The following is a 23,637-nucleotide window of genomic DNA, read 5'->3' as shown; positions in this document are numbered from 1 at the left end:
TTTTGAAGGTATTTCTAGTTCCCTGAAGTATGAATTAAGATCGTTATTAAAGATGTTATTTTAAAACTTAACAGTTTAGAGAATACGTTACAGTGTAACGGAAAAATACCATTATTTACTTCGTAATGAAAACCTGGCAGCTCTGCATTCGATAACTAACACTCGCGCCCAACCTATCGGTCTCAGCTGTTCGGCAGGAAAAGAAAAACAAAGGAAATACAGACGGATTATAAATGTTTCTGGTGAGAAATTGTCCCCAATGCAAAAAATACATACTTTTAACCACTTGTTGTATCCTTCAGTTCATCAGTCGTCCCACGCGGACGCTGGGCAACCGGATGCAGGCGGTTCGCGAGCGTCTGGGCGCGGATTTAGCCGACCAACTGGACGCACTGCATCGGAATGTGATGCGAACTGGCCTGGTGTCCACGAAGGAGCTGGAGGAGGCATTCCGCAAGACGCGCGTCAGGGACCACAACCCGAACCGCTTGAATCTGCTCTGGCTGCTGGGCATTGTCTTCTTCATCATGGTGGCCACGCCGGTCTTCTACGAGACCATCTCCTTCCTGCTAGGCGTGCGCTGTTTCCTGCCCAACAACTACCTGGTCTGGGAGGCCACGCGTCCCATCAGTGACTGTGAGTTCTGCAAGGGCGTCCGGGCTCCGCTGATCTTAGCCAATCTCACGATGGAGGAGTTTGCGCCGCACGCCTACTCCTCGCTGCCAATCATCGTGAAGCGGGCGGTGGCCCATTGGCCAGCCCAGAAGGACCTAAGCTTTGCCTACATCAAGGATCTGTACGAGAGTGTCCCTGGAGCCATGGACTCGGACTGCCAGTTCCTGCACTTTAACTCGGATCTCAAGACGCTGAAGGATGTGCTTGCCATGTCTGCGGAGCGTTCGAATCTGAGCCAGGGAGTGCCCTGGTTCGTCGGATGGAGCGTCTGCCAACCGGCTGTCCTGGCGGAGCTGAGGAAGCTGTACCCCCGCCCGCATTTTCTGCCTGTCGATGCCGAAATGCCACACACGGATTTCATTTTGATGGGCTATGAGCAGGGGGCTGTGATGCACGTAGGTCTGCACTGGAAATTCAAACTACTTTAAGGCTAATATCTCGGTTTTTCAGCTGGACTACATTCCCCGGCTGATGTGGCAGGCCCAACTGAAGGGCAACAAGAGCTGGTTTCTGGCCCCCGCCCCCGAATGTGACCGCCAGTGCCAGCCCTTCTCCTTCTACGTGGAGCCCGGGGATGCTGTCCTGGTGGACACGCGCATCTGGTACCATGCCAATACCATCCCCAAGGGTCAGTTTTCGCTCACTGTTCAGTCGGAGTATGGATGATTGTCCTGTTGAAATCGGAGATTGATAAAAAATGATCGTATAAGTTAAGCTTTATAATCCTAAGGAAATAATTGTTTACCAAATAAGTTATTTTTAGTACTGGTCTGGACTGTATGTTAATTAAGACCGCTTATATACGATAAAGTAATTTTCTTAGCCATACATATAGTAGGAGTTATTGCATAGTGAAACTATAATACTCAACTTATAAGATTTTATTATTTTACGAGCTTCAAAATAAGAATATAGTGCTCGGGTTTTAGATCCTTACCATTAAAAATGTATTCGAAATCCCTAACTTTAAAAATTATGTATTAACTAATTTGTCAGAAAAAGAAGACCACAATATTTTTAAAACTAATCACTTTTAAAAATCAAACCGCCACCGCTAGTGCTATCGATATCCGATAGCTGCGGCGCAAGTCATTCAAACGAAGTGATCGAAAACGAGGAAGCGTAAACAATAAAATGGAAAATAATGTGGATTTCAGCAGGATTTCGTCCAAGTTGTACCAGAAATACGCACAGCACGTGAGGAACCTGAAGGACGTGTGCGTGTCCAAGACGGTGATGAAGCCGGGCGCCTTCTTCGACAGCCTGCAGCAGATGATGGAGGAGGAGGCGGCGGCTACCACGCCTGCGAAGGATATGGGCTCGGTGTCCGACTATGCGGAGCTGTTCAGGACCCTGGAGGAGTACCCGGCCAACCTGCAGAGGATGCCTAAGAAGCGGGAGCTACAGCGCACCAACTCGATGTTCCTGCGGGGAGCGGGAGCAGCGGAGGACTCGGTGGCCATGGCCATGAACACCTTCAATGTCTCGCTCAGCCTGACGCGTTTGGAGGAGCAGCGCAGTGCCGTGGACGTGTACAATGACTTCAAGGCCTTCCAGCGGAAGCTGGCCAAGATCTACGACGATGCCGCCGCCCTGGACACCACGGATTCCATATACAAACAGAAGCTGTCGCAGCTCCACGGTTTTGCCCAGCAGCTGGAGAAGCTCATGCCCACCGGCGGGGAATCTCCGTCAGATGCCTTCACATCCGAGGAGCAGGAGACACTATTAGCCATTGCTGCCAACATGGAGCAGCTGAACTACCTGCGCTCCAACAGCCTCCAGCTGCCCAATCCCAACGAGATACTGGCCAATGGAAGTCTGGCCGCCCGCCTCGAGATGTTCGTTGAGGTGCTCACCTATACTCTCCTCCAAATCAGCAGCTACAACATGGTCTTGATTTAAGCTTTAATCGAGCTTCAGTTGGTCAACTACGTAAATCCACAAATATGAATATTTAATAGAAAATCTAATAAAATCGAGATCTCTTTAATACAAATAAGATTCCTGTGGAAATCAGGAAATCAAGAAGCTATGTTCAAGCTTTTATACATATATGTACATACGTGTTTATTTGCTGTTTTCAGCCATAACATCAACAGCAAAAACTATAATCCTAACACAGTATGCTTGTAAATCTAACAATTAAATATTACAATGGCAATTATATATAGCTTAAATATACAATGAGATTCTCCTAGATAAAAAAAGGGTCCTCCTAGATGACCTATCCCATCTAAGCACATATGGACGAGTTAGGGGGAGTCCTCGCTGGCATCTTGCTCCTCCTGGGAGCTCCTCATCTGGCCGACGGTGTCGTACAGGGCCACCAGCTTGCGCACGGAGCTTCCCAGGTGCTCCACTCGGTGCCTGTAGGCCAGGCATCCGTCCAGGGCGCTGAAGGCCTCCTCTCGCTGGTCGTTGCTCCGCATCAGGAGCTTAAAGTTCTCCAGGATCTTGGACAGGGCCATCTCGGCCTCCGGGCGAAGGTTATAGACCTTTTGGGACTCCACAGGTGCCACATTCGGACTGAGAGCCTTGCTGTTAGACTCGATGTGGAGCAGAGTGTTGTTCGACCGCTCCATTATCTCGTCGATCTTGGCCAACTGACGGTTCATGGTCTGCCGATTGGTGGCTGCAATATAACGCAGTAATAAGCCATTTCGGTAACTAGTTTTATTTTATAATTAGTTAATATTTACCCATTCCCGCCAACATTTTTTCCACAGCGTCAGGCATTTCGAATTTGTTTTTTTATTGCCAAAACAGAGTGACCGTTGCTATTCGGTAAAAATACGGTTGCTTCAAAAGAATTTACCAAATAATCGAATTTCTATCGAAATTTAAACTTAAAAAAAAACGGTTAGTTTTTAAATAGTGAAAATAGAATATAGAATATTCCAAAATAACTGATGGATACTCCTTTTTTTAAGTTACTTTGTTCACTAACAGAAAATTCTATCTTATCCTAGAAAAGATAAAACATAAAACAGGTACTTTAGCCTGTATGTACGAAATTTTAACAATCAACTTCCTTTGCCATTTTAAAACTGCCAAAATGTACACCATTTTCAACGCAAAAAGTTAATTTAACGTTTGGTTTATTCAGTTGTTCAAATTGTATTTGACTTGTTTTCTATTTAAATTTAAGTGTAATCCGTTCATTGGTTAGCATTACAATTACAATTTACTCGTACACATCCTCCTTGTCGGCGACGTACTTAATAATGTCGGCAGGTTTAAGCAGCTTCTCGGCATCGGAGTCTGGGATCTCGAACCCGAACTCGTCCTCCATGGCCATGATGACCTCCACGTGGTCCAAGGAGTCCAGTCCCAGGTCGTTGATGAAGTGCGACTCAACGTTGAGCTGTAATTGCGAGTGATTAGCATTTGGGTGTTCAATGGCGCAATGAGCTTTGTTCAGTTCTAAGTTCTGAGGCGACCATTGCACTGGCAAAGGCAATGTGTGGCGTTTACCTTGCTGGGATCGATCTTGTCGTAGAGCTTGAGCACAAGCAAGACGCGCTCATTGATCAGCTTCAGCGAGAGCGGCGGTTTCGCCGAGTATCTGCGCACCGATTGCGTTTGCCAGCGACCACTGCACTCCTGGGTTTTTGGTTTTTTGGCCAGCCCGAGAAGAAAGGAACGAAACACAGAAACCGGGTTAGTGGCGCCACGAAGTGGGATAGTTTACCTTGTCGGCGGTGACTTTGTCGTAGGCAGAGACCACCTTCAGCACGCGGAACTTGATATCCTCGATGGTGCTCTTGGCCGAATAGCTGCGCACAGCGAACTTCTGCGAATTGTAATGTTTAATGACTTGTGGGGTGAGACTAGTGCTAGTCAGTAAGATGGGGCTTTAAAATTGCCTTTAACAACAAACTGGAATAATATTGAAGTCCTAAATCATTCTGACAATTAAAAAACCTGACTGACCTATCTACTCTGTCCTGCATTCTTCAAGATAATAGGTACTTGATATTATAAGTTGTTACTAAAGAGGTCTATATATATTAGTCATTATTCCATTGTGTTGGTGGCTTTAAAATAGATTATCTTTCAACTAAAATTATTATTATATCTTTCAACAGGACGAAAATGTTTCTGTTATTGGAATTCAAAAAGCTGCACTTTTCTAGTTTACTTGTAGCTAGTTTCCACTGTAGTACTATCAACCACACACACAAAGGCAATCACCGGCGTTGACGGTGTGTGTATGCGATAGACTATAGAAACAATCATGTTTTATGCAAAACAATGTGATGCAATCAATTTGTGTGGTTCGATTACCACATGGCGAGGTTCTACTGTCGTTTTGGAGCTACAAACACCTGATTGTTACGTTTTGGAACCCGTAAATCGCCGAACCAATGAGGTTAGGTATCTAACTGGGCTGGGGGTGCGCTCCTCCGCAAGGAAGTTTCCCCACCGAACGACCGCTTACTTGGCTCAGCTGGCTGGTCATCGATGGCACGGCAATCCTGTGCATCATCCTGGAGGCCTGTGACTGGACGAGTGCGCCGGAGGCGATCCTTCGGGGGGCCAAAGTCGCCGCCAGTCGACTGCAGCTGCGCGCGATCTGTGTGAACGACATCTCGGTTCTCCTGCAACGGAAATGCACCCGGATTAATATCGCGTCTTTCTACACGCTGCCCGGAATGCAGGCACGGAAATTGAGCAATATTTACACTTAGTTTTCAAGATTATGTAAAAGTTCTGGAAGTGAAAGACAGCAAGTGAGTGTGCCCAGAGTTGAGCGACAATCTCTTTGACAAGTACCTTGAAAAATACCAAAAATATTTGGTTACAATTTAAGGTAACTAATTCCTTTTCATAATCATAAGGCAATAAAATCTAAGTTGATAATTTAATTTAATTTTATTTTACTTCACTTATTTTTCATACTCCTACACTACATTTAATTTAAGAAATTTATATTCGAAAATACCGTTAAATCCCAACATAAGATCTGGCAGCGCCATTTACATATCGAAACAATATTATCGATTGCTTATCATTTTACCAATCGAATAGGCGGGTCATTTAAAATCTCACAAGCAAAGAGATATGGAAAAATAGCCACGTTTGCACCTCGAAAAAAACACGTGACAAACGGAAGTCCAAATGAGAATGATAAGCACCTACAATTCATATACAAACTTTCATATATTTATAGGTATTTTTTATAAACAATATACATTTAGTCGGAACATTATCCATATAAAATCCAAATTACACAACTCGCTGGCGCTGCAGTAACAAAAATACATAGGTACACTATATAAATTACACGATTATAACAAAACAAAAGTCGTTTAAAGCCACTTTTCCGTTGAAAGTCATAGTAAATTCATTATTGCGTTCCAATCTGCAGGAGAAATAATTAAGAAATGAGGTCAGCCCGATAGGGAGTCTTTTCTCTGGGGCAGCTGGAGCTGGAGCCCCATTAACGAATGACGTTACTTACGATAACTAGATGGCCCTTATCACGAACCACACCCGGCTCAGCGCCTGTTTGGATGTCGATGACGCCGCCCTTGCCCTTGACCACATTGTGTTGCACCCTGGAATCGAGAAAATACAAGTGATTAGAGGGAACCCCAGAAGATAGGCCCATTCAAGAACTCACGAATCTCTGTCCACAATGGAGACAATAGAGGCAGTTCCTACGGTATCGATGATATAGGTGCTGAACTCGATGAGGTGGGGGATGATCAGGATCAGGTCGCCCTTGTCCTTCTTCAGCTCGAGCGGTATCCGGATGACCATCAGGTCGTCGTTGTGGTTCGTCAGCGTGAAGTCGATCTTCTCCAGCGGCAGGCGGTGCTTCTGCTTGTAGGTCTTCCCGTCCAGAACGTAGACGGCCTTGTTGCTCAGCAGGATGAAGCGATCGCGGGACTTGTAGCCATGTCTGTCGAACTTGGTGCAGAAGGACTGGTACTTCAGCTGCTCGCTGCCAAAGGTACTGGCCACAAAGTCGTTGACCCGTTGGATGTGCTCCTTGGGGATGCGATCCTCCTGGAACCAGCTGGACACACTACTGGGATAGTTGTTCTTCTTGTCCTTGAAGACCTTCTCCGCGAGAACCTTCAACTCAAACTGCCTCTTCTGCTGGGCCGTCAGTTTCAGGCGGTAAATCCTGGCCAGATGGAGGCGATGCAGGCGGTGCAGGATGCCAGAGGCCTCAACACAATGTCCCGGGGCATGGGGCCAGCTCTTGTCCAGCACCTTGGTGGGCAGCTCCTTGGCCAGCCGGAGCAGCCACATTCGCTTGGCATTGGCGATGAACTCCTCGTTGAAGCCATTCGGAGCATCGTTCCTCGTGATGAAGCCCTTGATGAAGGCCCTGATCTTGTCGGCCGCCTCACGGCGCTTCTTTGCCGCCTGCTGGGCCAACTTCCTCCTGCAGTAGCTCTGCAGGATGATCACCTGGGCACGCAGCTTAAGGTACTTCCTCCTCTGCACCAATCCCTTCCAGTGGGCCTGGATGATCGCGGCTATCTGGTGCTTCTTCTCCTGGTAGGCATCCTCCGTATCGAACAGGGTCCTGGGCCAGCGAATGAACAGCTTCGTCTCGCCCACCCGGTACTTCTCCTCGTCCCAGCCCAGATCCTTGACCAGCTGCTGGACTCCTGCCTTCGGGCCACCAGGTCCCTTGTAATTGGGCCACGTGGACTTGCTCAGCGACTTGTAGCGCTCCAGGAAGAGCTCATAGGTGCGACGGTAGGCGAAACCAGCTCGCCTCACCCTCAGGTTCTCCATCAGTCCCAGGTACTTGACCTGGTGGAGGACCAACTCATCGTTGAAGACGGTGGCAGTCTGCAGGTCATTTGGCTTGATGCAGCGGATGTAACTGGGCTCCTTGCACATCAGGATGTCCATGAGGTTGTTCAACGAAGCTCGGAACTGGGTGATGGCCGTCTCGGGACGCTTAAGGCTGCGGAGCTCCTTCTCCGGGAAGCAGCTCCTCACAATGCCATTGCCCGCCTTGCTGAGGGTCTCCTTGAGATCCCTGAACAGCAGATCGTTGTTCTTGTCCAGGAAGCCATTCACGCTGTAGGTGACCTCGCCGGCATAGTGGACCAGACGGAACTCATCCCGCAGCATGATCTTCTTGATGTGGGCCGGAGCCTTCTCATGGCAAACGTAGTGGTGGTGCTGCGCCAGTTTCTGGGTGAGCTTCTCCAGGAACGTCTTATCCGTGGGCTCTCCCGGTCGCAGGCACTCCTCATCTAATATAGAGATGATGCCCTTGTGCTTCTCCTCGATCAGATTGCAGATCACCTTGTTGTCGAAGTACTCCACGGGTATCCATTCGATGCCCTCCCTCCTGTACTCATCCTGCTCCGATTTCAGGGTCAGCTCGATGAACAACTGCTGCAGCTTCTCGTTGCAGAAATTGATGCAGAACTGCTCAAAGCTGTTCTTCTGGAAGATCTCGAACCCGTAGATGTCCAGGATGCCCATCACATTGTTTCTGGCTCCACGCGTCTCCTTCGCCTGGAGCGAGATGTTAAGACGCTGGACCAACCAGGAGAACAAACGATCGTAGACAGCCTTGGCCAGGGCATCCCTGGCATAGATGGCCAGCTCATGGATGAGTGGCGAAGTGACCACATCCCCACGAGCATCGATGGTGCGGTGGGTCAGGGCGGCCTCCAGTTCGGTGGCATTCACGCCCAGCAACCGAGCGGCGGTGACCACCAGATCCCTGCTGTTCACCTTGGCATTACCCTCCACCTCAATGAAACTGACGTTTCCCAGGTGCAGGATACTCGCCACAATCCCAAAGATCTCGCGCTGCTCCTCCTGGCTGAAGTCGATCACACTCAAAGCCTGCTGCACCTGCTTGAAGCTATCCGCATCGTTGATGCTCGTCACACTGCCATTGAGCTGGGAATTGGAATTCAAAGATTAGGTCGTTGGTTCCAAATATCTTACAGAGACTAGAGCTCTTAAAAAAATGTATTTTTTATTTATAAGAATAGATGTTTTATGGAAGATATGTTAGGCAATTACAATCCATGGATAAATAATAAATCAAACGTGAATTCTTCTACCAGAGAACCTGAGACTTACCCCATCTGTCAGGTAGCTATATCTGTCCAGAGCCCGCTCCAGACGCAGTTCCTGCAGAAGAGCCTCATCGGCGCCGGCCAGCAGTTGATAGAAGATGTGGAAGTTGCGCTCGCCACCCATTTGGGCCACCACTCGCGACTTCTCCAGCAGATAGTTGAGGATGTTTCCTCCAATGGGAGCTCCCTTGAAGTCGAACTGGATGTCCATGTACTTGCCGAAGCGGGAGGAGTTGTCGTTCCTGTTCGTCTTGGCATTTCCGAAAGCTTCCAGGACAGGATTACTCTTCAGCAGACGATCCTTGACACCCTCGACGGTAGTCTGGTTGCCTGAGCAGGCGGCTATGAACTGCAGCACCTTCTTGGAGGCCTCCGTCTTGCCGGAACCACTCTCGCCGGAGATCAGGACACACTGGCCACGGTTCTCCTCGATCAGCGAACGGAAGGCATTATCGGTCACCGCGAAGCTGGAGGGAATTAAGGATTACTCAAAGGTTCTCTGGTAAAGTCTTCATCACTTTGGACTCACATGTGTGGGGGCATCTCGTAGAAGTGCTTGTTCCTGTACGCCTTGACATGGTCAGCCGTATAAATGGGCAGCTGCTTGTAGGGATTCACGGAGACTAGCACCTGGCCAATGTAGGTCTGAAAAAAATATGGGTTAATATATTAATACAGAGGTTTACTTAAATGTCGAACTTTGTACTCACATAAATCAGGTTCTCCTGGAAACGCTTTTTCAGGTTCTCAATGAAGGCACCATCGTCCTGGTAGTTTTCCAGAAGCACAAAGTCCTGCACTCCAGCACGATCTCTTTCGTGCAAACCCGTCTCCATTTTGATTTGAGAAGTATAACTAATACAATAAAGTAACCAAAATATAAAATTAATGAGATGAAAAGAGGATCAAACAGAAAGGTCAAGGTCAATTTAATTATATTCTCGAAAGCATAACATGGTAATGTAAACTTGATATTGAGAATTGTACTTCTTGCGCCCAAATCGAAAAAGATAGTAAAAGAGAAACCTTAAGTTGTCGATTGTGATACTGTCTAGGTTTCAAATTTTCGTACAAGCAACCTTAATCTTAAAAAGATTTCTTAAAAATTATAAGAAAAAAAGTAAACTTAAAAAATTCTCTAGAAAACATTTCAGGATATTTTTTAACAACCTTTCAGGTTTTTTAGTATTCTAAGAAAAACCCTCTCTCAAAGCCTTATCTTTCACGTAACTAAACTCATTGTCCACCAGAAAGGGTTGCCATGTTAACCGCCTTGATTAGGACAAACCTCTTGAAACCACTATTGAAAAGTCATAGAAAGCCGAAAACCCACAGATAAGATTTACGTAAAGTTTATAGAGTATATGAGAACAATAATTTATAACTACTCTGCGGAAATGAAAACTTAAGCGGGGAAATGACAGTGAGCCATGAATGAAGTTGGTTTTGCCCAAATCCGAATGCCATGACTTCATCAGACATATCCAATAATATTTTATCTGCGTTCCATTGCAATCAAATCTTTGGTATTTATAGAAGAGTAGAAATATTGGTGGGCAGGTGCAATTCACATTATCGATGCCATATTTCATGGGGGAAGGAGGTTAGAGTTGGCTTTATTGGGTGACTGCTTGAGTTCTACTGATACGCGGCGGGCAAATCCATTAAAGAATTGATTATGCAATGGATTTGCAGGTCTGAATTGCCCGAAATGGAATAAGCGATCTTAAAAAGAAGTCTTCAAAGTTTATTCAAGCTCTCGTTGTTTTATCATTATTTGTTAGGTTAACAAAGGTCACTTTATTTATTTATATATTTTCAAGTTCTGTATTGATTCTTCACTACCTGGCCATGGTTATTCGATTATCCTTATTGTGCTTCGACTAATATTATTCCACAACACTTGGGCTTTCAGAACTGGAACCTCTGGAGGAGATGTCAGATGTCACGCATATTCCGCCCTTTGACGGCTTCGCTGGCAAACTAAACCGATCCGCTGGAAGTTGAGGCGTTTTAACCATCAATACTTCTCTACCCTACATATCAATTGGCCTCGTCTGTATTTCTGTTGTTTTTTTTAGTCGGCACATTTATCAACGATAATATACCCGTGGCCGCGATGAGGAGGAGGAGGCGGAGGGCAATGCCGCCAATCAGTCCCCGATTAGATAGTGCCTTTCGCGAATAAACTCGGGACCCGATTTAGAAAACCATGACAGAAACACAGCAAAGCAAAGAATTCCGGAGTTGGTGTTGTATTAAGGGGTTCCAAGTATCTGAGATCACGATTAGTCTTGGTCGTACATATGCGTCAATCCTGAAGTTCGACCCCCTCATCTCCTTAATAATTCCAGATATTTCGCATGAATCACAGTCGTGAATCAAGAAGTTTAGATAAAACTATTTGTGTTTAGGAATTTTTCAGATTTATTTCTTCAAATAAATTGTGCTAAATGTAATTTAGATATCACTTTTAATAATTTATAACGCATGCAATATTTATTTCTTTTCATAATGTTTGCATATCATATATAAGAAGAAAATCATCAATTTCAGGAAATGAATCAAAAAATGAATAGGTGTAAACGAGATCCTATGGGTCTCAAATATTATTTTTTTCTATCTACTTAAAACAAACTGATGGTATTCGGCAGAGAAAACCTAGCTGATCTGTAATATTGAAGTTCCCAAGTATACAAAAACATTTCACTTTCACTTTTTTCTTATATTCTAAAGCTTACTCTTGAACATCTTTATCTTCCATTAGACCGCAGATTAAAGACTGAATTTCAATGTACATTAGAAAATATTTATAAATATATTATAAGAAATATAAGTACTCCACAAAAAACCGAAATTAGAACTTAATTGTTCAAAGTTTTCTAGATGACTGGCTAGTGTTTTTGGGTTATTTCTGAGTAAGAATTGCGAACCCCGACTCAGAAAAGCACTCCAGGCGCACATTAGCACTGTGTTATCAGCTATCAGTGCGCTAAATAATAAGTCATTGCCGAATGCAAACATTGTAAGTACACACACTCGTTTTCAATTGATGTCACTATTGTTTATTTCCATTACATTTACTCTGGTCTTGCTCAATTCGGAAAAGGGGTTCTATTCGATGGGGGAAAATATTGGAATGCCTGACTAATTACAAAATGTTTGCCGACGTTCAAGACGGGCAGACTTCCCAGGAATTCTCGAAGAGACCGGCAGACACGTCCCACTTTTAGAGGCCGAGATCACTGCCAGTCGATGTTTGTCACATAATTGTTTAATTGCACGTAGGACGGATTGATGTGGATAGGTAAACTTGGATGAGAACCATATATGACTGCATGACATAATGGGCACTGCCTTTTGCAGTCATTCTGCAGTCATTTTAGCACCTTTAAATCAAATCAACAGACGCCTAAGATTATGCTACGTCTATTTGAGGGATTGATAAAGTTCTTTAACCCAGAGAAACTCGTTATATGGCGTTTATATAGACTGTTTGGGGCAGTTTCGGCACGCATTTGTGATAACGTAAAAACATTTGATTATTTGTTGGAACAAACGGTCAGATATCATTATGATTAGATAAACTTATTAAGGGATATTGATAAAAATATATAAACAGATATATGAATGAGTAATGGGTTGTATCATAAATATAAGTAAGTTAATAATTACTACTTATTAAATTGCAAAATAACAATGTAATTGTTGTGATAAGGGTTTCTGATAGATTAAGTTCTCTACCTTCTTGAACGACTAACCTTGTAACGATTATATTTGTTTTGAAAGGGTATCAAAAGTCATTGACTTTCGCCCATTTATTTATCTTTTTCCTGGGGGAGTCGTTTTTGTCGGCTTGTTCTACGCATTCGTTTATCCCCATTCAGCTTTGTAATTGAGTGGAGAACTGGTTTCTCCGTTCCAGAAATACTCCACCTGTGATGTAACACAGAACTCCGGCTTTTAGTGGTATCAAACAACTCGTAAACATGTCTACGACACACGACCCATAACGGAACCCAATATCATGAGACCCACCCAAACGAAAAAGTTCTTTAAAGCTCTTAATCGCACACGGAAAAAAATGATGTGGGTAAATACTAAAATGTTTTAAAGAAGTTAAAGATCCTTCAAAATTGTAATATACTCTTTTGAACTCTTGAGTTTGACTCCACTTTTTCCTTCAGTGCACTAAGCTTTATGTATACAAATTACGTCATTTATCATATAGCAATATCGCGGGATATTGAACTCTTCGAGTTAGGATGGGGAAACTGCAGGGCTGGCAGAACGATTAAAGAACTGGAAAACCCACAAAGAAGGAGGGCAAGAAGAGGAAAGATCCCACAAAGCCCCCATGATCGTATGCAAATTAATGAGCGCGGTTATTAGAACGGTTCTTGATTGATCAGTGATCGAGTTCGAGAAAGAAAGGCGTCCCAAATTTGGGCCATTGCATGGGCTTATTCTAATGAGAAAACCGAGAGCAAGATGTGAGATTATTCCAGATGCACCGGGTATAAAAAGGCATTGCAGCTGGAGAGGTCAGGTTATTCGGAGAGAGATCATGGATCGAAGAGTGACAGCTATTTCGTTGAGTAAGTATGGATTTTCGGTATCCCGGAAAAAATCCTTATAAAGGGTGACCCACTCCGTCCCTTCAGTTTTCCTGCCCCTGCTGGGGAGCACGTTCTGTTTCCAGGAGAAGGCTCCGGTGCAGTCGAGCCTGATCTCCGGACAGGCCAGGACGGATAAGCAGCAACAACTGGACGATCCACTGGGCAGTGGACGCGTGCTCGAAGAGCACCTGATGAAGACCATTGGTAAGGGCGGCATGAAGCTGGTGATGGCCTCGTCGACCACACCGAAACCGTCAGTACAACACCATTACTATTATCCACCAGAGGATCAGCACCCGCGGCAGTATGGCTACGGTCCTCTGCTACCATGGTCGCCGGCACCGCCACCTCCCCCGCCACCCATTTACCCGCAGCGTCCTTGGGTGCCACCACCGCCTCCGGGACCAGGACCGCCACCACCGCCTCCGGGACCAGGACCGCCATTTCCTCCTCCTCCAGTCCAGCCGCCCTTCTACAATCCCTTCTACAATGGCTTCAACTACTACGGCGGCTATGGATATGGGGGCTTTGGCTATCCCGGCTTCGGCGGCTTTTCTGGCTATCCCTACTACCCCTTCTTCCGCTCCTCGGCAGGAGTCGGCGAGGTGGATAACCAACTGGCCGTTCCCGAGGGTCTCACGCCCTCCGGCATTCCTGGCGTTTTCCAGGGCAGGGCCACCCTGCTGTCCCAACCAAACTTCCTCGAGGGCAGGAACAACGCCAACATTGTGCCATTATATCATCTGCTCCAAATGGCCAGGGCCTAGAGTAATGTGAACGAATCCCTAAATAAAACTGAATTTATTACGTAATACATATGTGGTTTAAAGAGTTGATAATTTTAAACAGGGAGTTAAACGAAACAAGTGATGAATAATATAACCACAAAATTGAAAAATATGATAAGATTTCAGATATATTACATATGATTCCATAACTCAACCCACGAACCTTGTAAATGGATCGGGTTTCGACTGTGGTATATAAAAAGAAATCATTCCACCAAAAAGATATAATAATAGAAAACCAACTAGGGCAAGTAGAAAGGCAAAAAGGTGTTTATTCTTAGTCAACCCAAGATCAGTAATCATCTAAGCCACGAGAATATCTGTGGATACAAAACTTTGCAAGATCATCCACATGAATGGATCATTAGATGTGCAGGGAACTCAACAAAGGCCGCTGACCGAGAGAATCGATGATCGAATTCGTTCGGGCGATCGTCATCGCCATTTCTCGCACTCGCAAAGACTGGAAATTAAGATTCAAACGACCGTTCAAAAAATACAAAGATCTGGACCTACTGCCCGTGAGTCATCCGCTTTTGGGGACGAGGTTCCGAGGCCCGGTTCGAGGAGATCTTGCCGGCATTTGTACTTGTGACGCATGCCAAGTGGCTGGGGCTCGGATAACCATATAGCTATGTAACCATTGAGTATTAAACAATCACCGCAGCCCGCTGTTTTTCTTAGCTCATTGCGGCCATAAAAAGCGTCAACAGTTGGGGCTGATCTTGAACGCGATTTACTGCCAATTGCAAAAAATAAAAATCTGCTGAAAGTGCTGCCAAAAAGAGGTTTCGTTTTTTACCTTTTGTTTTGGTTGCTCGAAAACAGACTTTTTGTTCGTACTCACGTTGAATAAGACTTGCGGCTTCCACGAAAAGCCCTTACTTGGCACTTTATCCAAACTGAACAAATCCGAGGTGCTATGTAATTGTGATCCCAACACGAGCTGACACTCACTCCTCCATCGAAAGAAATGGAATGGAACTGCTGGAACTCGGGGTTCTTGGGGCTCGTCGATCGAAGTTTTTTATGACAAGTGGGGATTTTTGGTATACTCGTATTTTGTACTACATTCGCTTGTGTGGGGCATATGGCCACATGGCGGTTTATCGCTTTATGAGGGTGGATCAAAAGTATACTAAGTATAAACAGATTGGAAATGGAACAGTTTACTCATTACTAAGTCCTTTGCAGTTTTAAATACAGTAACAGTAGTTTTATACATGTTCTTAAAATTCTTATATAATTCATTACATTGTATAAGGTAAGCAAGTCTTCCCTTAAGTTTTAAAAACAATATTAATAAAAAAGAATGATATATTTCTCCAAGAACCATTTTAAGTCATGATATGCAAGATCTTAGTAACCTTACTTCATATAAAATCTCAACAACCATTCATAACTGAATCCCACCCTCTTCTTTTCCATTGCATATGACATTGTCTGCCCATTCACAAAATAGGGCATACCTATTGTCAGTAAGACCTCATTCAAGTCTTGTGCCAATCTTTCGTGGAAAACGATGTGCTTCGATGGTTATATGGACGTTTATGACAATCGCTTGTGGTTTTTTGTATCTTATCAAATCAGCGCTTTAAAGGGAAATTAACGAATGCAACTGGCTAAGGGAAAAGGCACCCTATATGTATGATATACATTGTGTACGATCAATAGTCATATCAGTGAAATTGGTTGAACCCCGGGAAAAGATAACGCCGCCGATTCCGATAAGAGAAAGTTCAAGTTTGTCATCACGTAGCGATTTTAACATTTTTTGAGTGGGTGCGGATCGTTATGTTCCCAAGATTCGGTTATGTTATGTGCCGTGAAGTCAAATCACCACATGACAAGGCTGGGCGATAATAAATATCGCAATTACCCGAACCAAAAGGCGTGCAATTTTATTTCCTTCTTCGGTTCTTCGTTTGTTCTTTTGGCTCTTGTGTTTGCTTGGCTTGTTAGTTGGCTAAAACTTGGCATTACATCATTACCAAAATAATCGGTTTTTTGTGAGTTGCTTTTTTTTATCCCTTGGTTTTCCAACTCGTTTAATTTGGGTGCCAAGTGTGAGGCAATGACATTGAGGGCAATGCTTTGTGCACTCGAAAAAAGGTGTTCTAAAATAAAGAAACCAGCAGCGGATCGAGAAGGGGGGTTCAATGAGATCTTTGCATGGATGTTCTTTTATATATCTTTGAAGAATATTCTTATGTTCCCAAAAATTACATTACCATTATATCACATATCGTATCGCTTCAATAATATCATTGTTAGTCTTCAAAGCCAAATATATTTTCACTTGGAGGAAAAAGAAACAAATTGACTTATAGGTATCACCTTTAAATATTACAAATGAGTGCCTAAAATGTATAATAATTTGTAGACCAACTAGTTGCTAGTTTTTTCCCAGTGCGGAGTTTCCTATTGTTATTTGTTTGTATTTAAACAGCTGACAGATTTGGCGAAACATTTGGTTTCGTTTTCGATCCATTGCAGTCGGTTATTTTTAAGCGGCTTATGGCCACTGTTTTGAAAACTGGGTCAAATTAATGGAGGGCCGGCATAGTGTGGAAATGAAATTGAAATTTGATACGATTTCAATTGGTCACACATAGGAAGAGGGAAGGAGGCACGTATATCCCCCATATAATAACCACCGCGGAGTACCGATTACTCATAGCTCGCTCACGCACACTCATACGCCCTGTTGACCCGCTTTGTGTGCGTCTTGTCTGTTTGTTCCTGCTATAAAACCTGGGCAAACAAACTTATCCCTGGGGAGTGAGGGAGACGGAGACAGACAGGTGGACCCCAACCCCGGTATATCCTCATGTTCATAGAGGACATGGCATGGATACGGAGTGAGGCCCCAGGAAGCGAACGCAGGAGGGAGAGAGACGGCGGAATCGAGGTGCCTAAACGCTCGCTTTATTAGAGGAGCATCACCATAAACCAGATCTCTTCGATTTGCGGTGGCTGGCGCACTGAGAGAAACTCGGTTACTGTAGCAGTTCATTGTTATAATTCCTATGGAATAATCTCAACTTTGGTTATACATTTAAAAAAAAACTTTTAAATCACTTTAACCATTTTTGGAACCTCTCAGAGTATAACCCTAGCACGACTTAAGAACGTTTTTGAGTTATTATATAGGCTTTTTAATAAATCAAGCTGTTGAGGTCCTCAAATAATATTTTAAAAGATATTCTGCTTAATTGATTTAAATTTCTTAATATTTCTCCCAGTGCTCTCCTGCTTTTGTTGCTCTTTTTGTGCTGTTGTAGCTTTTGTTGCGTTTGGTGTCCAAGTTCAAATCGTGCAAAGGAAAGAAAGCAGCGGAAGACGCTGCAGATCACGACCACGGGCAAACCGGCAGAACCGCTTTTTTCGAATTTTTTCTTTAGCGTTTTTATTTTTTTTTTGAGTTATAAACTCATGTGCACGGCTTGGAATTGATGGTTTTGGGGTCTTCTCCGGTGCCCCCGACATTTGTTAACTGTCAGGATATGCAAAAGTTGCAATCGTAATTGATTTTATAGGCCATCAAGCTTCGTTCACAGCGAATTAAGAAGTTAGAGCCATCACATGATGGACAAACGACGGGCACATTTGAAATCGGGGGGCTAAGTACCCATAATTTCACAAACTGTCAACCGAGAAGTCGTTATTTTTTTGTTTTTGCTGCTCTACCTGTTTGAATTTCTTTTTCGATGCGGGTACCGTTAGCTTGACCCGGTAAAGGTGACGTTTTCTATGTTTACAGCGAACTTGTGGTTGTGGATAATTTTGAAAATCGAGGCTAGGGCGTATATATACAGTATCCGAAATCGGTTGGTTTATGTTAAAGTTATTGCCAAGCACCGCACGCCCAACGCATGCAAATGAGCAACCGAAAAAGTTCTCGACGGCGAAATGAAGAAATTAACAAGCGGTTTCCGCAAGCGAGCGCACCTTGCCAAAGTTGAATTTGAACTGACTGGAAGGTTTCGTTTTGATTTGCCGCCACATTTCGCGCAGCTGTGCAGCCGACAGTGCTGCCAGATCAGCCCGTTTCCCGCCGGAAGCAGCCCGCCTCGAAGTAATCGTTATCGAGCTTGAATTTGAGTTCAAATTCTTTTAGAATCCCAAAATAGATACAAAATCATCGGTTTGAAATTCAATTTAACTTTTATAACTTAAGATTAAAATCTATAGAATAGAAACTTTACACACAAACAAAACAAGACCGAACTAAACACAATAGTAAGCTCAAGGAATTAGAATTATAATTATCGTCTGCAGACTGATTCACCAAATTTATTTCCTTTACTGCCTTCCTTTCCATAACAATGTGATACTGATAACTAGTCTAGGGTTTAAAGCCATAACACAACATTATACTTATTGATTTGATCGCCGATAAATGTGTGTTCCAAGAGTGGTTTGTAGTCTTCTTTCCAGAAATGCGAGTAACGAAAAGCTTTGAAAAAATACCTGTAGTTGAAAGTCAGTGTGTTTTTGAAGCGGATCAGGATCAGACCAGGCTAAAGCCCTGAGTTTGCTGGATGGCCTGCAGTAGTTTGTACTTGAGGCGCTCCTTGGTCTTGTATCGCGGCAGGTCCAGCAGATTGAAGCAGGTGTGAGCCACGGGCAGGAATCGTTCGTCCGGGGTGGGTTGAATGGTAAGCTGAAAAAGTTTTTTAAAATCCTCTGTGCACAGCTGCAAAGTCAATGTAGGAACTCACTTTAAGGGCCTTCATCCCCTGGATGGGTATACGATCGCTGCCAGTCAAATAGAGAAGAAAACTTTTCTTCTCCGCCTCCGACAGATCGTGAATGACCTCCCAGAACCATTTGATCTGTGTCAAAAAACCAAGGGTCAGGGTTTGGTAACAACTCCTTAACAACAAACTCACTGTATCATCGCCAGAAGTGTAGCCCTCGCGGTACTCGCAGTTGTCCTGCAGCGCCTGCCAGTCGTAGTCCTCGTTTCCCACCACCACGGCCATCAGCTCCTCCGGCTGGAATATCTGAATCACCCGACCAGAGCACACCTTCATGAAGCCCTTGTGAAATGCAGTGTAGTGCAGCGCGACGGACTTGTTGAACACAAAGTCCACATACAGATCCACAAACTCCTTCCTACAGTGGTAAGATAATCAACAAGGATGTCAGGAAAGAATCGGTTACCACACCCACCTGTTTTCAAGCGTCACGGCTATTTGATCGCCACCGGGCTTGAGGCACTTCGTCTCCGCCTCGCCAAACACGTCGCGTGAAATCTCAAAGGTCAGATCAAAGACCTCCTTGAAATCCTCTCCCTGGTAGTCGAGCAGCGACTGCATGGAGTTGGCCTCCGGCGGCGAAAGCTGGCGGAGATCGCTGAGATCTACCGGCTTGCCCAATAACTTCTTGTACAGAGCCAGCGGGAATGGCAAGTTGATGATCGTAAAGTTGTAGATGGCCAGGCCGCAGAGCACGCCAATCAGGAAGTACATGTTCTCCGTCTCGAAGGTGAGATCTGCAAACCAAAGCAGACGCGACTCCTCGAACTCCTTGAACATGCCGTACTTGGGATCGAGGAGATCCTTCAGCAGCAGCATGAAGAACTCCTTGCGAACGCCGCCGGCGTCCTCCGCCTCCTCGCCCTGGAACTTGATTTTCAGGGGCTTCTTGAGATCACTCTGCGTGTAGCGCTGCAACTCCCGGAGGGAATCCTGCACCAGGTTCTCTCGCGTCACGTTCAGCACAATGAACTGGGAAATGGGCATGCCGTAGTTAAAGAAATTGAATGCCTGCGGGAGGAAAGAGTATCTATCAGCAACGAAATCTCTCTCCTGGACAAGATTAACGCACATGAGTGGCCGCATTGGCCATGGCAGAGTGCATCTGCAGCGCCTGATCCGCTTGGAGCAGCGCCGTCTTGGCAGACGGATCGAAGAGGAATGAAAAGTTACAAATGTTGAATTCGCTGGCAGTGTCGGCCATGATCCACTTGACGTACTCCTGCTGCACGTCCGCGTAGTCAGCCAGATCAGGCCAGTAGAAGGTTTGGTAGTTGAGGCGGTCTTCGCGCAGGTTGTTAATCACGCAGAGCGTCTGCATCAGCTTCAGGATCACCTCCAGCTCGGTGTTGTATGGCAGCAGCTGAAACGTTTCTAGGAAATTAGCATACATTTTATATTAGATTGTAAACTACCTACCCTCTGACGCCTTTCGGCACTGGGATTGACGGCAGCCAAGCCCATTTTGAAGCTAATTATGTGCACAACTACGTGCAAGAAGTTCTGGACAAGATGCTCAAAGTACTCGGCCGGCGTTTGGGCCAGCCACTTGATCAGCACCTTGCGCGGATTCTCCGTTAGCTTAAATATGGCATTGGCGAACGGAACCTGCAGTGACTTGTAGTGCTTGGAGTTCACGAACTCATGATAGAGAGGTAGCAGGAGATATAAACGCATGCTCTCCACATCCGCCGGCGAGCCAACCAGCGAACCAACTAGCTCCTTAGTTATATTGTCCCAGATCTAAAGAAATGAAATGATTAAAAGGATGCCTAAAAGGGTATATCAAGTGAAAACCTACCACCTGCTTAATGCTTTCATTCTCCACCACGCGCAGATTGTCAAATGCTAGTTGAGCCGCCTTGAGATCCAATCCATGGTTCCGAGAAGAGCAGCCAAAGTGTCTGTCGTGATCCAAGAGGAAAGAACCATTCAAACACGCCTGACTCTTGAAGATCAGCTCAATGGAGCTCAGAAGATCCATGTCGCTCTGATCACTCTGCTTAAAATGGGCGCATTGCTTTGTGACCTCTGCCGTCAGGGCCAGGATCTGCGATTTGGGTCTGCAATGTACAGAAAGTCAATATGTTTTCGCTCAAATAAAGTTTGCAAGCTATAACTACTTGTAGTTTCTGAAATCCTCTGGCGGCATCTTGTCCATAAAAAGAGATGTGGTCACAATTGACTGGTCCCCGCCTGAGAAAATCTGATGGATGACCACGGCGACCTTCGCATCGTTGGACTGCAGCAGGGCTGAACCACTAGGCGACACCCAGGGACCGATGACCACCTGTGGCAGCATCAGGCTCTTGGTACTCCTCGTACCCAGCTGCCCGGAGCTTCCTAAGCCAAAGGCATAGACTCTGCCACGCGATGGAACCAGCGCCATGGTGTGCCGATTGCCACAGGCCACCTGAGTGATGGTGCTGCCCATTAGCTCCATTACCATTCGCGGCAGCATCTCGTTCGAGCTGAAGCCATGACCTAACTGGCCATACGCGCCCGCTCCACAGGTGAACACCCCTCCCTCGTTGGTCAGGAAAACGGAAAACTCATCGCCGCAGGCCACAAACCGAACGCCCAAGGTGCGCAGCGTCTTCAGCTGGGTGGGATAGGCGCGGTTCGTCTCGTCATTTAGTCCCAGTTGGCCACAGTTGTTCCTGCCCCAGCCGAATACCGCACTGGACTTGGAGATGAGGAACGAGTGATTGCCGCCACAGGCAATCGCGGCCAGTGGAATTCCCAGCAGAGTGGTCAGCTGGACGGGATGGTTGCAGTGCGTCAGCTCGTTGGGCGACTTCACGCCCAGCTGACCGTAGATATTGGAGCCCCAGGAATACAGCTCGCCACCTGGGAAGACAAAGAAATGTATTAGTCATTGCATTCAAAGATACAGCTTGCCACCTGGGGAGTCGAAGAATTGTATTAGTCATTGCTTTCTACGATATTACGGTCTTCCCTTCATAAGTTGCATTATATGGTAGACAACCTACTAAACTTGTGAAAATATTTTATGAAACGTATTATCTTATCTGGCCTTTCGTTGGTTGACTCTATTTGATAATAAGATAGGTTTAAAGTAGCATAACAAGGTTAATTCATAAAGTTTTTTTGGTGGGAGATTGCATTTTGCTAAATAATTTCAGGCTAACATACTTTTTAAAATTCTAATCCGAATACTTTCTTGAGATGCACGGCTCCAAGGTCTTGAATCAAAGGGTATTAAATGTTTATAGCATACTATTAGAAACCAAAAAACAAGCTCACGGAAGCATATGTATAGCCTAACGCACAGGTTCCCCTTCACACTTACAACTGGTCAGCGCGAGGCTATGATTGTTGCCGCAGGCGATCTGCACCACCGTCTTGGAGACCAGTTGGCGCACCACCTTGGGCAGCTGGACGATGTCCTGGTCGGAAGCGTGGCCCAGCTGTCCGCAGTCGTTGTCGCCCCAGCTCAAAACCTGTCCCCAATCGGAAAGGGCCAGTGAGTGGCGGCTGCCGCAGGCGATCTGGATAACGACATAGTCCTGCAGTTCAGGGATGAGCACTGCAAAGAGTCGGCAGAGGAGTGAGTCCGGGATTTGGCCACCTTGGTCACAGATTTGAACAGTTTGGTGGTTGAAGTGATGCGTTGATGAGGTGGAGTGAGTGGATAGTGGAGAGACAAGACGATAAATGAAGATTACATACGAAATGGCGACATACGTGGCCTTTTGGTGGGCAGTTCGTGTCCCAGTTGGGAGTGGTCGTTGCTCCCGCAGGCGTAGACCTTTCCACTGGCGGTCAGGAAGAGGGTGTGCCGATGGCCACAGGCCACCTGCAGTACGGCCGAGTCCGGTGACCAGGGGATCTGGCTGGGCGTGAGGATCTGTCGGAAAAGGGGGTGGGTGGGTAACACATAAGTAATCCCAGTGGGCCGGGACCCTAGTTTCATCTTTCCACCTGCTCATCCTCTATCCCGCCGAGTCCCAATTGTCCGTGGGAGGTGCTCCCCCAGCAGTAGAGTTCCCTGCCAGCTGCCATTCCTCGGGATCCTCTCTCCAGCTCCTCGCTTCTATCGGGGTCAATCTAATTTACTTGTGGGTGCTACGAGAATTTTCGAGAAAGTCCCCCAATTGTTGGCCGCATTCTTTTTTGTCCACTTTCTTTCGTTTCTGGATTCTCTGCTCATGCCTCGCCAGCCTTTCGATGTGTGCCTCCTGGATCTGTAGCTGGATCCTGTTGCTGTTTAAATTATGGCCAAAACGCTCCCTAACTGGAATTTACGCTTGCATTATTGTTCTAGAAAAATAAAATATAAAAACTCAAAAACCAGCAACAACAAAAAACCAACAAATAATGGCGGCGCTGCCAACTTGTTGCGCAGAGCTCACTTTTCGCAGGTGGGCAGCTCATGCTGGGCAGGGCTGCATCGCTACCGGACTTTCAAAATCCGCATTGGCAATAAATAATAAATACAAAAATATACTTAGATCGGCAAAAAGTTATCCGTAAGTTTGTAGTATGATGGAAAATCGAAAAAGTTGTAGTTGACATTGATAATAAAGTAATATAAAATATGTCTTCATTTCACGAGTAATTGTAATTTGTTTCGAAATGTATTGGCAGTTAAACTGCAATTTTATAATGTCACCAAAGATCTTCTTGAATCATTAAAGGTCAAAGGCCACAGATGAGGAAGCGGAGAGGCCAAATAGTACGTGGTACATCGGTA

General features: G+C 45.3%; 7 protein-coding genes across 16 annotated transcripts; 3 read left to right on the top strand and 4 right to left on the bottom strand.

Annotated features, from left to right (window-relative positions):
• Nucleotides 1–109: 109 nt before the first annotated feature.
• LOC108013585 (uncharacterized) lies at nucleotides 110–1,639 on the top strand. Its single transcript, XM_017079513.4, has 3 exons — nucleotides 110–242; nucleotides 303–1,070; nucleotides 1,126–1,639. Exons 1-3 carry the CDS (start codon nucleotides 234–236, stop codon nucleotides 1,339–1,341), a joined length of 993 nt encoding a protein of 330 aa, XP_016935002.2. The 5' UTR covers nucleotides 110–233; the 3' UTR covers nucleotides 1,342–1,639.
• A 108-nt stretch (nucleotides 1,640–1,747) lies between these two features.
• msd5 (mitotic spindle density 5) lies at nucleotides 1,748–2,677 on the top strand. The gene has a single exon (XM_017079514.4). The coding sequence runs from the start codon at nucleotides 1,810–1,812 to the stop codon at nucleotides 2,578–2,580; it is 771 nt and encodes a 256-aa protein (XP_016935003.2). The 5' UTR covers nucleotides 1,748–1,809; the 3' UTR covers nucleotides 2,581–2,677.
• A 35-nt stretch (nucleotides 2,678–2,712) lies between these two features.
• msd1 (mitotic spindle density 1) lies at nucleotides 2,713–3,522 on the bottom strand. Its single transcript, XM_017079515.4, has 2 exons — nucleotides 3,378–3,522; nucleotides 2,713–3,310 (listed from the first exon to the last, which is right to left on the bottom strand). Exons 1-2 carry the CDS (start codon nucleotides 3,412–3,414, stop codon nucleotides 2,931–2,933), a joined length of 417 nt encoding a protein of 138 aa, XP_016935004.2. The 5' UTR covers nucleotides 3,415–3,522; the 3' UTR covers nucleotides 2,713–2,930.
• A 237-nt stretch (nucleotides 3,523–3,759) lies between these two features.
• ND-ACP (NADH dehydrogenase (ubiquinone) acyl carrier protein) lies at nucleotides 3,760–5,470 on the bottom strand. 3 transcript variants are annotated; one of them, XM_017077894.4, is made up of 5 exons: nucleotides 5,364–5,470; nucleotides 5,120–5,279; nucleotides 4,385–4,471; nucleotides 4,153–4,281; nucleotides 3,760–4,042 (listed from the first exon to the last, which is right to left on the bottom strand). In XM_017077894.4, exons 2-5 carry the CDS (start codon nucleotides 5,267–5,269, stop codon nucleotides 3,863–3,865), a joined length of 546 nt encoding a protein of 181 aa, XP_016933383.1. In that variant the 5' UTR covers nucleotides 5,270–5,279; nucleotides 5,364–5,470; the 3' UTR covers nucleotides 3,760–3,862. The 3 variants fall into 3 exon arrangements, with proteins under 3 accessions (XP_016933383.1, XP_016933382.1, XP_016933381.1); XM_017077893.4 differs by lacking the exon at nucleotides 4,153–4,281 and having other exon boundaries at nucleotides 4,370–4,471; nucleotides 5,364–5,469; XM_017077892.4 differs by lacking the exon at nucleotides 4,385–4,471 and having other exon boundaries at nucleotides 5,364–5,468.
• Nucleotides 5,471–5,822: 352 nt separating this feature from the next.
• On the bottom strand, nucleotides 5,823–18,105 carry Myo61F (Myosin 61F). 4 transcript variants are annotated; one of them, XM_017079237.4, is made up of 7 exons: nucleotides 17,848–18,105; nucleotides 9,461–9,605; nucleotides 9,280–9,395; nucleotides 8,755–9,217; nucleotides 6,305–8,568; nucleotides 6,143–6,239; nucleotides 5,823–6,043 (listed from the first exon to the last, which is right to left on the bottom strand). In XM_017079237.4, the coding sequence occupies exons 2-7, from the start codon at nucleotides 9,584–9,586 to the stop codon at nucleotides 6,029–6,031; spliced, it is 3,081 nt and encodes a 1,026-aa protein (XP_016934726.2). In that variant the 5' UTR covers nucleotides 9,587–9,605; nucleotides 17,848–18,105; the 3' UTR covers nucleotides 5,823–6,028. The 4 variants fall into 4 exon arrangements, with proteins under 4 accessions (XP_016934726.2, XP_016934727.2, XP_016934722.2 ...); XM_017079238.4 differs by lacking the exon at nucleotides 17,848–18,105 and adding an exon at nucleotides 15,005–15,132; XM_017079233.4 differs by lacking the exon at nucleotides 17,848–18,105 and adding an exon at nucleotides 11,492–11,566.
• LOC108013391 (serine/threonine-protein phosphatase 1 regulatory subunit 10) lies at nucleotides 11,839–14,181 on the top strand. Of its 2 annotated transcripts, XM_017079240.4 has the most exons (3): nucleotides 11,839–13,348; nucleotides 13,415–13,573; nucleotides 13,655–14,181. In XM_017079240.4, exons 1-3 carry the CDS (start codon nucleotides 13,222–13,224, stop codon nucleotides 14,134–14,136), a joined length of 768 nt encoding a protein of 255 aa, XP_016934729.3. In that variant the 5' UTR covers nucleotides 11,839–13,221; the 3' UTR covers nucleotides 14,137–14,181. The 2 variants fall into 2 exon arrangements, with proteins under 2 accessions (XP_016934729.3, XP_016934728.2); XM_017079239.4 differs by having other exon boundaries at nucleotides 13,415–14,181.
• Nucleotides 18,106–18,425: 320 nt separating the features above from the next.
• Nucleotides 18,426–23,256, bottom strand: Herc4 (HECT and RLD domain containing E3 ubiquitin ligase 4). 4 transcript variants are annotated; one of them, XM_017079218.4, is made up of 11 exons: nucleotides 22,866–23,256; nucleotides 22,614–22,791; nucleotides 22,234–22,512; nucleotides 21,044–21,770; nucleotides 20,722–20,983; nucleotides 20,340–20,663; nucleotides 19,993–20,283; nucleotides 19,336–19,931; nucleotides 19,053–19,278; nucleotides 18,882–18,995; nucleotides 18,426–18,823 (listed from the first exon to the last, which is right to left on the bottom strand). In XM_017079218.4, the coding sequence occupies exons 1-11, from the start codon at nucleotides 22,944–22,946 to the stop codon at nucleotides 18,671–18,673; spliced, it is 3,231 nt and encodes a 1,076-aa protein (XP_016934707.2). In that variant the 5' UTR covers nucleotides 22,947–23,256; the 3' UTR covers nucleotides 18,426–18,670. The 4 variants fall into 4 exon arrangements, with proteins under 4 accessions (XP_016934707.2, XP_016934709.2, XP_016934708.2 ...); XM_017079220.4 differs by having other exon boundaries at nucleotides 22,234–22,470; XM_017079219.4 differs by having other exon boundaries at nucleotides 22,629–22,791.
• Nucleotides 23,257–23,637: the final 381 nt, after the last annotated feature.

This window comes from Drosophila suzukii, chromosome 3 (genome assembly GCF_043229965.1).
Source record: "Drosophila suzukii chromosome 3, CBGP_Dsuzu_IsoJpt1.0, whole genome shotgun sequence".
NCBI lineage: Eukaryota > Metazoa > Arthropoda > Insecta > Diptera > Drosophilidae > Drosophila > Drosophila suzukii.
The sequence above is the reverse complement of the archived record's forward strand: the minus strand, read 5'-3'. Positions and strand labels throughout refer to the sequence as shown.